The sequence below is a fragment of the Rhamphochromis sp. 'chilingali' genome (genome assembly GCF_963969265.1).
Source record: "Rhamphochromis sp. 'chilingali' genome assembly, chromosome: 15".
NCBI lineage: Eukaryota > Metazoa > Chordata > Actinopteri > Cichliformes > Cichlidae > Rhamphochromis > Rhamphochromis sp. 'chilingali'.
In genome coordinates, this window is record NC_137942.1 from 4,756,600 (window position 1) to 4,772,716 (window position 16,117).

At 40.7% G+C, this 16,117-nt stretch overlaps 1 protein-coding gene across 3 annotated transcripts; it reads right to left on the reverse strand.

Moving 5' to 3' along the window:
- Window positions 1-9,188: 9,188 nt before the first annotated feature.
- On the reverse strand, window positions 9,189-15,548 carry apol (apolipoprotein L). 3 transcript variants are annotated; one of them, XM_080905278.1, is made up of 5 exons: window positions 15,415-15,548; window positions 15,162-15,228; window positions 12,437-12,988; window positions 12,225-12,344; window positions 9,189-11,227 (listed from the first exon to the last, which is right to left on the reverse strand). In XM_080905278.1, exons 2-5 carry the CDS (start codon window positions 15,173-15,175, stop codon window positions 10,231-10,233), a joined length of 1,683 nt encoding a protein of 560 aa, XP_080761404.1. In that variant the 5' UTR covers window positions 15,176-15,228; window positions 15,415-15,548; the 3' UTR covers window positions 9,189-10,230. The 3 variants fall into 3 exon arrangements, with proteins under 3 accessions (XP_080761404.1, XP_080761403.1, XP_080761405.1); XM_080905277.1 differs by having other exon boundaries at window positions 15,343-15,541; XM_080905279.1 differs by having other exon boundaries at window positions 15,162-15,334; window positions 15,415-15,534.
- Window positions 15,549-16,117: the final 569 nt, after the last annotated feature.

The window sequence follows — 16,117 nt, forward strand, 5'->3', positions numbered from 1 at the left end:
TCGCCATGCTGCTGGGGTCACACCCTTTCGCGAAAACTCACAGTTTTCACTGTAACCCAAGACCAACTCCTTAAGGCTTTCCTGGATAAATTTGAGGCTGCAGATGTCACCCATCACTATACTGTACCCCAAAGTGTAAAACATAACATTTCCTGTTCCCACTAGGTGGCGCTGTCCTTGAGGTCAAATATGGCAGTTGAAATATGTTCAGGGGTGGAGCCTTATCATATGTGTTCACTTTGGTCAAGGTCAGAAAATGTATGACAAAATGAGAGGCAATAAGATTTTCATGGCGAGTCATCGAAATTCGCCATGGCGCCACGGCCTCATAGTATTGTGAAAACTCAAAAGCTCCGCAATTTAACATGGCACAAGGGTGTAGTTGACACTGTCCAAATTTGAAGTTTATAAGACCAAATCCCAAGGAGGAGTTCGTTAAAGTTCGAGGCATGGAAATGGCAAAATTAGAGCCAAAATGTCACCTTCTCTTCCAAATGGCGGACTTCCTGTTGGGTTTGCGTCAATGGGCCCCCAGACTTTTTTGTTCGTCTTGGCATGATACACATGTGTGCCAAATTTCATACATGTAGCTCAAACGATGTGGTCGTAGGGCTGCATTTAACAAGGCATAGGTGGCGCTGTAGAGCCATTTCCCAGTGCTCATATGTAAAACCATTAAAATACAAAATTTTTCACCAAACCTGGCATGTGTGCAAAATTTCATGAGTTTTTGAGCATGTTTAGGCCCTCAAAAAGGCCCTTGTTTGGGGTGAATAATAATAATAATAATAAGAAACGGAGCAGATACAATAGGGCCTTCGCACTCTCAGTGCTCGGGCCCTAATAATAATAATAAACAGAGCAATTACAATAGGGCCTTCGCACTATCAGTGCTCGGGCCCTAATAATAATAATAATAATAAGAAACGGAGCAGATACAATAGGGCCTTCGCACTCTCAGTGCTCGGGCCCTAATTAAAGCTGCAAGCAGCGTTATGAGGGCCCTCGCACCCCCGGCGTGTCGAGCCATGCCCAACATCTGAAACCAGCACGTCCGATCTGATGTCACATTGATGGAATTCATGCATTTAACCACCAGCTAACATTTCATTTGGTTCAACCATGAGTATAGTTGTCCCACTAGGTGGCGCTCTAACCATTATAGACAAAGGGCATAACAAACATTTCCGAGCTCGAGTCTCATCACGCCTGCGACCTTTGGGAGAGATTGGACTTTGTGTCTTTGAGTGACAGCATATTACTGCTTTTTGGCGAGTGATTGAAACTCCACGTGCCGCCATGACCACCCCGTTTCCTTGAACGTAAAAAGCTTCGCAATTTAACATCACAAAGGTCTTTAGATTCCACACACTGGAGAATGGTTCAATATGATGAAATCCCTTGGAGGAGTTCGTCAAAGAATGAAGCCTGAAAAGAGGGGAAAATGTTGCCAAAATTACACATTAATTTTAAAATGGCTGACTTCCTGTTGGATTTGGGATATTGCTCCAAGAGACTTTTTTGTACATCTTGATATCTCCTATAAGCCTACCAGGTTTCAGACTCATACATAAAACACAGAGCTGGGGCTGTGGTTTTGAAATTTTGTAGGGGGCGCTGTGGAGCCATTTTGGGATATTCAATGAAAATGATCAGATGACAACAAAGCCTTCGTCACATTGGAGGTGTGTGCCAAATTTCAAGCCTCTATAAACTTGCCAAGACCCTCAAAAGCCACTTCATCTTTCATGGTGAACAGCGTTGCCACCAGGGTGCGCCGTTCAGTTTAAAGTCACAATTTTTGCACTAAAGCATCATCAAGGACTGATGGTGATATTCACCGCTTTTGAGGTGGCCACTATGAACCTGTGAAAATCAGTACAAGAAAGTGTAAGACATGACATTTCCTGTTCCCACTAGGTGGCGCTCTTCATATTCCTGACAATGGGCACATCAATCTGTTCAGGGCGGGTGTGACATCATGCCTGTAAAGTCTGGTACTAATCAGACTGGATTTCATGGAGTTATACTAATTTGTTTCTTCATGGCGAGATATCAAAGTTCGCCATGCTGCTGAGGTCACACCCTTTCGTGAAAAGCCACAGTTTTCACTGTACCCCAAGACCAACTCCTTACGCCTTTCCTGGAGAAATTTGAGGCTGCAGATGTCACCCATCACTATACTGTACCCCAAAGTGTAAAACATGACATTTCCTGTTCCCACTAGGTGGCGCTGTCCTTGATGTCAAATATGGCAGTTGAAATATGTTCAGGGGTGGAGCCTTATCATATGTGTTCACTTTGGTCAAGGTCAGAAAATGTATGACAAAATGAGAGGCAATAAGATTTTCATGGCGAGTCATCGAAATTCGCCATGGCGCCACGGCCTCATAGTATTGTGAAAACTCAAAAGCTCCGCAATTTAACATGGCACAAGGGTGTAGTTGGCACTGACCAAATATGAAGGTTATGAAATCAAACCCCAAGGAGGAGTTCGTTAAAGTTCGAGGCATGGAAATGGTAAAATCAGAGCCAAAATGTCACCTTCAATCCAAAATGGCGGACTTCCTGTTGGGTTTAGGACATTGCCATAATAGACTTTTTTGTTCGACTCGCAACGTTATATAGGTGTACCGACTTTCAAACATGTAGGTCATACCCATACCGGGGGCTCGCGTTTTTCATTTTTCTAGGTGGCGCTACTGAGCTAATTTTCCCTGGCCATGTCTGAGAACATTAAAATACGTAAATTTTCACCAGACCTGACGCGTGTGCAAAATTTCATGAGTTTTCGAGAATGTTTAGGCCCTCAAACGGCCAATTCATTTGCCGAAATAATAATAATAATAATAATTAAAGCTGCAAGCAGCGTTATGAGGGCCCTCGCACCCCCGGCGCGTCGAGCCACGCCCAACACCTAAAACCAGCACGTCCGATCTGATGTCACATTGATGGAATTCATGCATTTAACCACCAGCTAACATTTCAACTCATTCATTCATGATTAGTTAGTCGTTCCACTAGGTGGCGCTCTAACCATTATGTACAAATGGCATAACAAACACTTCCGAGCTCGAGTCTAATCACACCTGAGACGTTTGGGAGAGATTGGACATTGTGTTTTTGAGTGACAGCAGATTACTGCTTTTTGGCGAGTGATTCAAACTCTAAGTGCCGCCATAACCACCCCGTTTCCCTGGACGTAAAAAGCTTCGCAATTTAACATCACAAAGGTCTTTGGATTCCACAAACTGCAGATCGGTCCAATCTGATGAAATCCCTTGGAGGAGTTCGTCAAAGAACGATGCCTGAAAAGAGGGGAAAATGTTGCCAAAATTGCACATTAATTTTAAAATGGCTGACTTCCTGTTGGATTTGGGATATTGCTCCAAGAGACTTTTTTGTACATCTTGATATCTCCTATAAGCCTACCAGGTTTCAGATTCATACATAAAACACAGAGCTGGGGCTGTGGTTTTGAAATTTTGTAGGGGGCGCTGTGGAGCCATTTTGGGATATTCAATGAAAATGATCACATGACAACAAAGCCATCGTCACATTGGAGGTGTGTGCCAAATTTCAAGCCTCTATAAACTTGCCAAGACCCTCAAAAGACACTTCATCTTTCATGGTGAACAGCGTTGCCACCAGGGTGCGCCGTTCAGTTTAAAGTCACAATTTTTGCACTAAAGCATCATCAAGGACTGATGGTGATATTCACCGCTTTTGAGGTGGCCACTATGAACCTGTGAAAATCAGTACAACAAAGTGTAAGACATGACATTTCCTCTTCCCACTAGGTGGCGCTCTTCATATTCCTGACAATGGGCACATCAATCTGTTCAGGGCGGGTCTGACATCATGCCTGTAAAGTCTGGTACTAATCAGACTGGATTTCATTGAGTTATAGTAATTTGTTTCTTCATGGCGTGACATCAAAGTTCGCCATGCTGCTGGGGTCACACCCTTTCGCGAAAACTCACAGTTTTCACTGTAACCCAAGACCAACTCCTTAAGGCTTTCCTGGAGAAATTTGAGGCTGCAGATGTCACCCATCACTATACTGTACCCCAAAGTGTAAAACATGACATTTCCTGTTCCCACTAGGTGGCGCTATCCCTGGTGTCAAATATGGCAGTTGAAATATGTTCAGGGGTGGAGCCTTATCATATGTGTGCTCTTTGGTCCAGATCGGACAATGTATGACAGAATGAGAGGCAATAAGATTTTCATGGCGAGTCATCGAAATTCGCCGTGGCGCCACGGCCTCATGGTATTGTGAAAACTCAAAAGCTCCGCAATTTAACATGGCACAAGGGTGTAGTTGGCACTGACCAAATATGAAGCTTATACGACCAATTTCCAAGGAGGAGTTCGTTAAAGTTCGAGGCATGGAAACGACAAAATTAGAGCCAAAATGTCACCTTCACTTCTAAATTGCGGACTTCCTGTTGGGTTTGCATCAATGGGCCCACTGACTTTTTTGTTCGGCTCGTCATGATACACATGTGTGCCAAATTTCATACATGTAGCTCAAACTATGTGGTCGTAGGGCTGCATTTAACAAGGCATAGGTGGCGCTCTAGAGCCATTTCCCAGTGCTCATAAGTAAAACCATTAAAATACAAAATTTTTCACCAGACCTGGCATGTCTGCAAAATTTCATGAGTTTTTGAGCATGTTTAGGCCCTCAAAAAGGCCCTTGTTTGGGGTGAATAATAATAATAATAAGAAACGGAGCAGATACAATAGGGCCTTCGCACAGTCAGTGCTCGGGCCCTAATAATAATAATAATAATAATAATAATAAACAGAGCAATTACAATAGGGCCTTCGCACTGTCAGTGCTCGGGCCCTAATAATAATAATAATAAACAGAGCAATTACAATAGGGCCTTCGCACTGTCAGTGCTCGGGCCCTAATAATAATAATAATAATAATTAAAGCTGCAAGCAGCGTTATGAGGGCCCTCGCACCCCCGGCGCGTCGAGCCACGCCCAACACCTAAAACCAGCACGTCCGATCTGATGTCACATTGATGGAATTCATGCATTTAACCACCAGCTAACATTTCAACTCATTCATTCATGATTAGTTAGTCGTTCCACTAGGTGGCGCTCTAACCATTATGTACAAATGGCATAACAAACACTTCCAAGCTCGAGTCTCATCACACCTGAGACGTTTGGGAGAGATTGGACATTGTGTTTTTGAGTGACAGCAGATTACTGCTTTTTGGCGAGTGATTGAAACTCTAAGTGCCGCCATAACCACCCCGTTTCCCTGGACGTAAAAAGCTTCGCAATTTAACATCACAAAGGTCTTTAGATTCCACAAACTGCAGATCGGTCCAATCTGATGAAATCCCTTGGAGGAGTTCGTCAAAGAAGGGTGCCTGAAAAGAGGGGAAAATGTTGCCAAAATTGCACATTAATTTTAAAATGGCTGACTTCCTGTTGGATTTGGGATATTGCTCCAAGAGACTTTTTTGTACATTTTGATATCTCCTATAAGCCTACCAGGTTTCAGATTCATACATAAAACACAGAGCTGGGGCTGTGGTTTTGAAAATTTGTAGGGGGCGCTGTGGAGCCATTTTGGGATATTCAATGAAAATGATCACATAACAACAAAGCCTTCGTCACATTGGAGGTGTGTGCCAAATTTCAAGCCTCTATAAACTTGCCAAGACCCTCAAAAGCCACTTCATCTTTCATCGTGAACAGCGTTGCCACCAGGGTGCGCCGTTCAGTTTAAAGTCACAATTTTTGCACTGAAGCATCACGAGGGACTGATGGTGATATTCACCGCTTTTGAGGTGGCCACGATCAACCTGTGAAAATCAGTACAACAAAATTAAAGCCATGACATTTCCTGTTGCCACTAGGTGGCGCTGTCCGTATTTCCGACAATGGGCACATCAATCTGTTCAGGGCGCGTCTGACATCATGCCTGTAAAGTCTGGTACTGATCAGACTGGATTTCATTGAGTTATACTAATTTGTTTCTTCATGGCGTGACATCAAAGTTCGCCATGCTGCTGGGGTCACACCCTTTCGCGAAAACTCACAGTTTTCACTGTAACCCAAGACCAACTCCTTAAGGCTTTCCTGGAGAAATTTGAGGCTGCAGATGTCACCCATCACTATACTGTACCCCAAAGTGTAAAACATGACATTTCCTGTTCCCACTAGGTGGCGCTGTCCCTGGTGTCAAATATGGCAGTTGAAATATGTTCAGGGCTGGAGCCTTATCATATGTGTTCACTTTGGTCAAGGTCAGAAAATGTATGACAAAATGAGAGGCAATAAGATTTTCATGGCGAGTCATCGAAATTCGCCGTGGCGCCACGGCCTCATGGTATTGTGAAAACTCAAAAGCTCCGCAATTTAACATGGCCCAGGTGTGTAGTTGACACTGACCAAAGATGAAGCTTATACGACCAAATCCCAAGGAGGAGTTCGAAAAAGTTCGAGGCATGGAAACGGCAAAATTAGAGCCAAAATGTCACCTTCAATCCAAAATGGCGGACTTCCTGTTGGGTTTAGGACATTGCCATAATAGACTTTTTTGTTCGACTCTGAACGTTATATAGGTGTACCGACTTTCAAACGTGTAGGTCATACCCATACCGGGGGCTCGCGTTTTTCATTTTTCTAGGTGGCGCTACTGAGCTAATTTTCCCTGGCCATGTCTGGGAACATTAAAATACGTAAATTTTCACCAGACCTGACGCGTGTGCAAAATTTCATGAGTTTTCGAGCATGTTTAGGCCCTCAAACGGCCAATTCATTTGCCGAAATAATAATAATAATAATAATAATAATAAACAGAGCAATTACAATAGGGCCTTCGCACTGTCAGTGCTCGGGCCCTAATAAGAAACGGAGCAGATACAATAGGGCCTTCGCACTCTCGGTGCTCGGGCCCTAATAATAATAATAATAATAATAATAAACAGAGCAATTACAATAGGGCCTTCGCACTGTCAGTGCTCGGGCCCTAATAATAATAATAATAATAATAATAATAATAATAAGAAACGGAGCAGATACAATAGGGCCTTCGCACTCTCGGTGCTCGGGCCCTAATTATTACAAAGTCTAAATTAATATTGCTACGCTGCTATTTCTGAGAGCAACAAGAAAGATGTTAGCAAAACTTTGGTCCTGACCAAGAAAGAGAGTATAGCTCAAGAAATCAGTCAGAATTTCCACATAGGTCCACACACTAGCCACTAAGACCAAAGACAAAGTGGCACACTTTTATACTCTTTGGCCTCACCTTAAGTACTCTCATGTCTAATTGCTAAATGCATCACAGACCCATGCAGCAAACCCTAATAAGCCTCCTAGAACCACCATAATTAAATAAAAAATTTTTTGGAATTTCAGTTCTCTGTCCCTTTGTTTGTTCTCAAAAGACACAGACTGTTTTTTTTCTGTACTTGTCTCTTCATCGCTGTATAAAATGGAATCTCTAGGAAAGCTTTCTTTTTGTCTTCTGTCTTCAGACCTTCATTCAGAGAGTTACAGATCTTTTGCCATGAGTCTATTTCTGAGCTCCAAAGTGCAGCTTTTGCTCTGATGAATTGTGAGATCTTAGTTTTGCTGCCTTTAGCCAGACTGATGCTGTCTTTACAGATGAAAAAGATATCTAATCCAAGAAAGAAAGCATTGAGTGCAATGAGAGCTGCTCTGGCTGTCTTTGAGAGAGCAAGTGACCCTTTGAATGCTGCCTGATCCACTTCTGGGATTTCTGAGGCCATCTTGGGGGCTTTACTTTCCTGGGCCACCATCTTACCACAACCTGTAATCAGGTTTTTAGATTTTATCAATTTAACATCTGAAGCATCTCTAACCAGTGATCGAATGCTCAGTCCAACTGACCCAACTTGTTTAAAGCCAATGCACATATCTTTATAAAAACCCACTTCTTTGTCAGCAGTTGGTTGATTGATTACCTCTCCCAGACAATCCTGAATACTTTGCACATCTTCCATGAACTTCGGGAGGACATCATTGACTTTGCTTTTCTGTGTGCGTTTAACTCCAATCTCTGCTGCAGTGGTCACAGCACTGTTGATTCCACTGGTGAGATATAAATATATAACATAATAAAACAATGTTTTTTCATTTTTTCATATATATATTTTAAGTAATAAAATCTGTGAATTTTTATTGTTATTCAGTTCTTTGTATTGCTCTTTGACAGCTAAAACCATGTTTAAATGTACATATACTTGATTAAAGCAATGTGTGGCTTACAAAACCTCTTTACTTTTTTACAAAAATTAAGGCAGTTTTGAAGGCAAGAGGGGTCCAACGTAGTAACAACAAGGTGTACCTGTGAGGTTATATCAGTAATAGTCATGTTAAACACGATGTGATAAAAAAATTTACTTTCACCATTGTTGGAATTTACTTTATCTTCAGCAGGATGTGCCTATATCAGATCTCTGCCTCTCGGGCTGTAATCACAGCTGTGGGAAGATTTTAATTTGAAGCTTGCAAACCAAACAAAAGTGTAACAGGTTGCTTTAGGTGTGAGAACAGATTTAAAAAGGTGTCTACTTCTATGATGTCAGCCAACTGTAAACCATCTAATCCCTGTTTGCATTTTGCGCTCCTGTTCCTTTATCATATGACTGACTGAATTACGTGAAACATTGATTATCCTGTAAAACACCTAACATAAGAGGAGGAACAGTGCAACTTATTGCATTACTGATGATACAGCAGCTGGGATCCAACCAGCACCGTGCATACATGCAAATATATTAGTTTATGAATTTATTTCAAATCTTAAAAGAAATCTTTGCTTTCAACTGAGAAACATTTGTTGTTGTTACATATTGCAATACTTGCATTACTTGAAATTGTTGCTTCAGCATCTTGCAGCAGTTTCTTCACCCACCACAACCACATCTGCTTCTGATAACCTCTGTATTTCTTTTTCTTTGACTCACTTTCTGTTCACTCTGTTTTTCCTTGTACTTTTATCTCAGCACCACGTTCAGCAAGAACAATGACTGCTGAGTTTTTGGTTGTTGGAATTTACATTTTCAACTGTCACATCAAATTACTGACTAAAAGTGGGTTTTACTTGTACGTTTATTTGTCTGTTTGTTTTACTTTAAGGACAATATGCACATATACCAACAATGACCTTGTTAAATACTGTAGCAATAAAATTAAGAGCATCACAGTTGTGGGAATTTTGTTTTGCTTCATCTGGAAGATTTCATCATCATCATCATATATTTGCTTTTGAAACTGTAATTACAACTGTGACATGTTTTATAAGTGAAGCTTGCAAATGTGTAAGAGGCCACTGGAAAAGGTATCCATGTTTATCACATTACCAGAGAGTCCAACTAAATGTTCTGACAACAATTTAAATTCTATTTTTATGTAAAATATTGATTCTTAAACAAGAAAAACTACAACATCTATTTTTTGTTTTGTTTTTTGTTTTAGAGTTTTCATCTAGTATCTGCTGCCTATCATCGACCACAGGCATAGCTTTTTAATTATATTCACTAAAACAATTCTGGATATTAACACATTTCATTGGATCAGTTAAAACTTTATATATCAACAGAGGGACAATTTAAGGATACAAGTATTTATACAAAAAGAAACAGATTACATTTACATTATGATCATTACATGTGATTAGTGCTGCTGTTAAATTACCAGTGCAGTACACACACAGCAGACTGGTCAGACTGGTACAAGAATATTTCATCTGTTCTAAAATCTATGCACCAGAACTTCGTGTAATTACTGTGTAATAACAGAACTATTACAAAAAAGTTTATATCTGGAAGTAATTATTTTTTTTATTTTATTGCATACTTGATTAAATAATGTTATTAATACGGTTTTATATTTCACTGTGCAAATAAAATGTTCAGCAGAATTATGTACAAATCACATATATTATTCAAATTTGGCATTGACAGATATTTTCTCTGATACTTGATATTGCAGTAATCACAACTCTAGAATATACATTTTTTTTCAGTTGGCTTATTGGCAATTAATGTAATTACAGCATGAGGATGCCTCGCTGCGTACTGTTACTGAAAAGACCTACAGTCTGACGATTGCTTTCAAACATTTTCCACATTAAACGGCTCTATGATCTGATCATAGTTTCAGTTAGCATGAGTCGAGCACTTCAGTGCTCAGAAATTTACAACTGTTTCATTGCAGTTTTTTTAATCATTCAGCAGATGGTTCTACCCTTTCTGCTTCACTCTGTTTCTTCACCTCCATCTCCAGATAAATTGGAGTCTCCAGAACAGCCTTCTTTTTTTCTGATGTTGGCAAACCTTCATTCAGAGAGTCATGCATCTTCTGCCATGAGTCGATCTCTGAATGCCAAAGTGCAGCTCTGGCTCTGATAAATTGTGAGACTTCAGTCTCGCTGCCTTTAGCCAGACTGATGCTGTCTTTACAGATGAAGAAAATATCCATGCCGAGGAAGAGAGCATTAAGTGCAATGAGACCTGCTCTTGCTGACTTGGAGAGTGCAAGGGTCCCTTTGGCTGCTGCCTGACCAATATCTGGGATATCTGAAGCAACCCTGGGTGCATTACGTAACGCTTGTCCTTCTTGAGCCACAACTTTCCCAGCACTCGTGAGCAGCTCTTCAGTTTGTAACATCTTAACAGCAGAAGCGCTATCAACAAGTGCATCAATACCCTTTCCAATAGCACCAGCGTTTTTGGCAATCTTGCCAACTCCCACAACCATATTTATGTCAAGTGCGTCCAGTTTGGCGATGGTTTGACTGGTAACCTCCTCCAGACAACTCTGGAGACTCTGTACATCCTCCATAAAGTTCTTGAAGACTTCAGAGGCTTTCTTTCGTTGTGTAGCATTTACTCCAACCTCTGTTGCAGTGGTCACAACACTGTTGACTCCACTGGTGATTCCCAGCCCGACTCCAGTCATTGTCAAAGCTAGAGAAACTCCTGCTGTGAAAGGAATTAATGCCAAACCAACAATGGACAGCACACCTCCAACTGCCCCCACGGAGCTGCCTGCCACACTGGAAATCTTTGCCCCCTTATTCATTTTGTCTAACTGAACAGCTGTCTCCTCCAGCTCCTTTAGAAACTGCAGCATGGTGGGCTGTCGCTTGTCGAACTCACTAATGAACCCATGGCACGGTTCCTCCTGGAACAAGAACACCATTCGGAACTGCTCGTTCATCCTGAGAGAAGAAATTTAAAAAGAATTAGTGGGGTGACACATTTTAAAATGTCACCATGTTATTGCAATATTAACAATATTTAGGTTTAGTTTTTAAGGTTACATGACCAACAAAAACATGTCACGTGTCCTGCAAAACATTTTTTTGGTTGCAGGGATATAAGTCCTCCCTGCAGCCCATGAACAAGACTAGAGGTTTAACCTCCTACGACCCAAACTCTTTCAAGTCATGCATTTTTAATTTCTCTTTGCTATTTGGGCTGATTGGGACCTGGTGAATGTAAAAACAAAGAATTACTTGATTTTTTTTTTTTTTTTACCTGATTTTTGTTTCTGAGAGAAATGAGATCCACATATGAGGACATTCGTTTTAAATTTTGATAGAGCAGTGGCAGTATAATGTCCTCGTAAGTGGATATCAGGACCTTGTAGAGCAAAATTTTGTATTTTGGTCTAGACAACCCAAATTGTTATGTCCACATATGTGGACGCCAGGTCCTAGGAGGTTAAGAAACATCTACACTGGCTTCACTTTTCAGATCCAGAAGCTACATCGTTTTTTGTATAGTGTAGTGTCCAGGCAAGCATGTTTATCAGGGGTCTCGAACTCCAGGCCTCGAGGGGCCGTGTCCTGCAGGTTTTAGATGTGTCCTTGATCCAACACAGCTGATTTAAATGGCAAAATTATCTCCTCAACTTGTCTTGAAGTTCTCTGGAGGCCTGGTAATGAACTCATCATTTGTTTCAGGTGTGTTGGCCCAGGGTGAGATCTAAAACCTGCAGGACACTGGCCATCGAGGCCTGGAGTTCAAGACCCCTGATGCACTAGGAGTGAAACCGGTCTCACTGCAGCGGCAATGTCTACGTCACAGCACCAACATCAAAGGACATCTTATGCAGGCCTGTAGGACACCAGCAGTATCTGAGCCCTGAGATGAAGAAAAAAAAAGAAAAAACAAGTTCTGCACTGACACATATTTGGGAACAGAAAAACTTACCTGATCTCATCGAGCTGATTTACGTGATCAAGCATTCTCTGTACGTCATCCTCAGACAAATCCACATCAAGATCAACCACAGTTTCTACAGCCATCTTCAGACCAAAGTCACTGAAGCAGCTGTGAAGAACGCAGGTCAACTTATTTTATACAATAGATGATACTTAATGTGCAAAATTCCTTAATATTTTGTATATCATTTATTTGTTTACCTTTTGCCCAACTTCTCACAGATTGTCTTGGAGGTCTGTATGTATCTGTCCAGCTGATATGCCAGCACTTCCACATTCTGGAGTTTGGGAAGGAAGAAGACGTTGTCGTCTCTTTTAAACTCCAGCAGCAGAGGACAGATCACTCGTGCAGCCAAGATGACAGCCTGAACATACTCAGGACTGATCCCTTCTGGAAGTTGTAACACCTGGTTCTCCGTGAACACATGCAGCGAGGTCACTGCCAGCTTCTCCACTGCATCCAGGAAGCTGCTGAGACTCTCCAGGCCACTTGCAGTGTCATTCAACACTTCAGTCAGCTCATTCTCCAGCTCTACACGCTTGCTGTCTACATTCACAGTCACCTTGCTCTTCATATACTCCACAAAGGCTTTACCTTTTGCTTCAAGTCTATCTTTGATATCCCTCATCATTTCTACCTCGGTGTCTCTCCCGAGCATCCATTTAGAGAACATCTCACAGAATGCTCTCACTGTGTGGATGTAGGTGAGGGTGTCTGTGGTGTAGCGGCACAAGGCCTCCTGTAGCTCCTTTCTGTAACACAAAGCATCATCTGTTTGTGAGGTTTCTAGGGGAATTCAAACAAAACTTGTACATGACAGCTCGGTCGCAGAGCTCAGTATAAAATGCACTACATAACAACTTTAATAGTTTAAACACTTTTATTTAAAATGTACAGCACAGCACAGAGTCCAACACAAACCAAAAAATACTTCAGATTTTGTTTTGCTAGTAGTGCTAAGTGGGTAGGCACTTTGTCCACAATAGCTAATATTAGAGATTTTGTACCAAAAATTCAATTTGTGGAAGAATCTTTGTTTAATCTTGGGCTAACATCTCACAGGATTGTCTTTCTCTTTTTAAGTGCCCTTTCGCACTGTCCCTCTTCCCTTCTGTTTTTCTTTTCCTTCCTCTCCCTTTCCTATCCCTCAGTCATGTCTGTCCCATCTGTAACAACTGAAAATAAAATAAAATAAATAATAAAAACAAAGGTTAATCAAATGGACCCATACGGCAAGGCCGTGATGACCATTTGGCAAAGTAAATCCATTGGGTATCCTTGTTGGTCTTCAGACAACAATTCTGACGGCTAAAGAACCAAATGGGACAGGCAAAAAAAAAAAAAAAAAAAAAAAATCCTTCCACTACCATGACCTGGATGACTGAGAGCCTACACAGATGTCTCACTGTGGATTTGATGCAGGATCCAAAATAATCATATAGACTTTCTTCATAGTCAGTTTGAAGTAACGATAACGGGGTTGTTTTTTTGGGGGTTTTTTAAGTGATAACAGTGCCCAGGGGAAAGCAAAAGATGACAACAAGTGTCAGCACTCTTTGGCACCAAAGGACAGTCCTACTCCTGCTTAAGACTGATGGTAAAAATGTAGATTTGGTATTAATGTACCCTTTAAACATTTATATGTTTGTTTTGTAATTTAAGTACTTGAAAACTTTTTGAACCATTTTTAGTAGGTATACTATTACACAGTTGGGGTTTGTTATATTGTGTCTATTGTTCTAGTTCTTGTCTTTATTCTAAAGATGCACTATTATTACAGAGATTTTTAAATAACATGCAACTAAACCTCAGCAAGGGTTTGTCATTGTTTGATTAACAAAGGGTCTCCCAGTTGTGGACTTTTATTAGCTCAGATACACAAACTGGTTTTGTACCAACAAAGGCCTGAAAGTCCCTATTTTGTATTTTAGTAGCTGTTTTTTTATAATATAACCACTAGATGGCGCCAAATTACAAAAGGCTATGGGTCAGTAAATGGAGTTATTAGGACAGGTTTTAATAAAATGGTGTACTGCAATTCTGTGGTTTCTCTTTTTTATACATTTCCTCTGTTTTGTCCTGGTGCTGTTGCTGTACACCAACAGAAGATATAGCTCTTCTTCTTCTTTGGGTGTGTACTGTGGATATTCTGTTTCATCCGTTTCAAATTTATTTAAACTTGAATATTTGTCACCCAATTCCTGTCCTGATGGGACTTTTATTACTTATTATAAAGCCCGACTTCAGACATGCATAAGCAGGTAACATTAATGTGACTAAGTCATTTTGCCCTAGAGGTATTTTCTTCAGGCCTCAATGTTTAGAGTGGTAGAAAAACACCTGGGATATTAATTAGCAGCACACTCATTAGCAGATTGCTAATATTAATGCAACAGTGCTCATGTATCATGTCTGTTACAGTTGCAGTGTTTATGACTTAACCACAGACTTTGTCCTTTAATACATCTCTGTATAAATTTTTTCTATAGCCCCTCCAAACGTTTATGTAAGGAGTCATTGTGATGAAAAGAAAGAAAAAAGCAAAGATGTGTTTTTTGGGAGGGGACATTGCATATTTGTACATTTTTTAGGTTTAAAAGATTAAAATATGAAAAAAGACTAAAAGTCTAACCGCTAACAAAGAGACACGTTTTCGTGTAAAAACCAGCAGTCCCATCACAAGTTTTTAAAATTAAATCTAACATGAAAACTTGGATGTAACCGGAACTGCAGCTGATTAAAGTGAAAGAGTAGATACGTAGAAGTAAAGTGGTCCTGTTCCTCCAACGATTCCTTTAAAGTCGCTGGGTGTGTCTTTAAAATAGTTTCTTCCGTGTTTTGTTCTAGTCTGTCACTTAATCAGTACATATAAGTATTTTACTACATGCACTCTAAAAGTTTTCCGTGCACCATGAGCCGCCTTACCTTGCCTCAGACATCTTCTTCTTCTCTGTGTGTTGTGTTCAGGTCCTCGCGGAGGTCTCACCTTTATCTGCGCAAAGGAAACAAGAACAGGATGGATCTGAAGCCCGCAGTCCAGCTGTTGTAGAAATTAACAAGCTCCCAATACCACGCCTCGAGTGGACCTGCTGAAATAACTACATACCCACTCAGTAATTAAACTGCCCGGTCACAAATGTTAAGTTTCGTTTTCATTTCTCCACATTATGAGCCACACCTGTTTGTGTAACACCTTGGATCATCGACAGTCAGCTGACTTTTGTTTGTTAAGGAGGGTGAAAAAGTTTAGTAGCGACATTTGACGTTCAGGCAACAACAACAACTTGCTCGTCTTGATCAACTGGTTTCCTGATGCTGCCTTCAAGTGTTATCGGAAAATAAAAAGTGGTGACTGAAAGGACTTTTCTTAATGAAAACACAACAAACATGTTCCCCCTTAAATCGTAAAGAATTTTATGATACAGTGTTTATTGTACACCGTGTTTTCCTGAAAATGCCCCAATTTTCAGCCAAGTATTTATCAGATTTTTTTTTCTTTTTCTTTTTTTTATCCACGTTTCCCTTCCAAATGAACTCGAACACACCACCTCAAAGTACGGGGGAGACGGATGTACATGCATAATCGAAACTAACCCATCCTGCCACGTCCTGCGGGTTTTTTTGTGTGGGGGAGGGGGGGGGGGTGAAGAATAACACTATTTAACATCAAGAGAACGAAACCGGTATGTCAAACACTGGTCATGATTTCTGAGCTCATATGCGACCCTTTACACTCCCACAAATAGTGTTATACATGTGAACAACACTGTTTTGCAAAGTGGTGAAAGAAGCGGGTGAGTAAAAGCCATAATCCTCCTTAATATTGGATTCATTAATGTAAATACTACTTATATACATCATAATTAATTATTAGAGTTTTT

What these genes read in the sequence shown, in the direction of transcription:
- apol (XM_080905278.1), bottom strand. An exon ending in TGTGAGAAGTTGGGCAAAAG is followed by an intron (nt 12,345 to 12,436) that starts GTAAACAAATAA and finishes CGTTCTTCACAG; the next exon opens with CTGCTTCAGTGACTTTGGTC. An exon ending in AATCAGCTCGATGAGATCAG is followed by an intron (nt 11,228 to 12,224) that starts GTAAGTTTTTCT and finishes TTCTTCTCTCAG; the next exon opens with GATGAACGAGCAGTTCCGAA.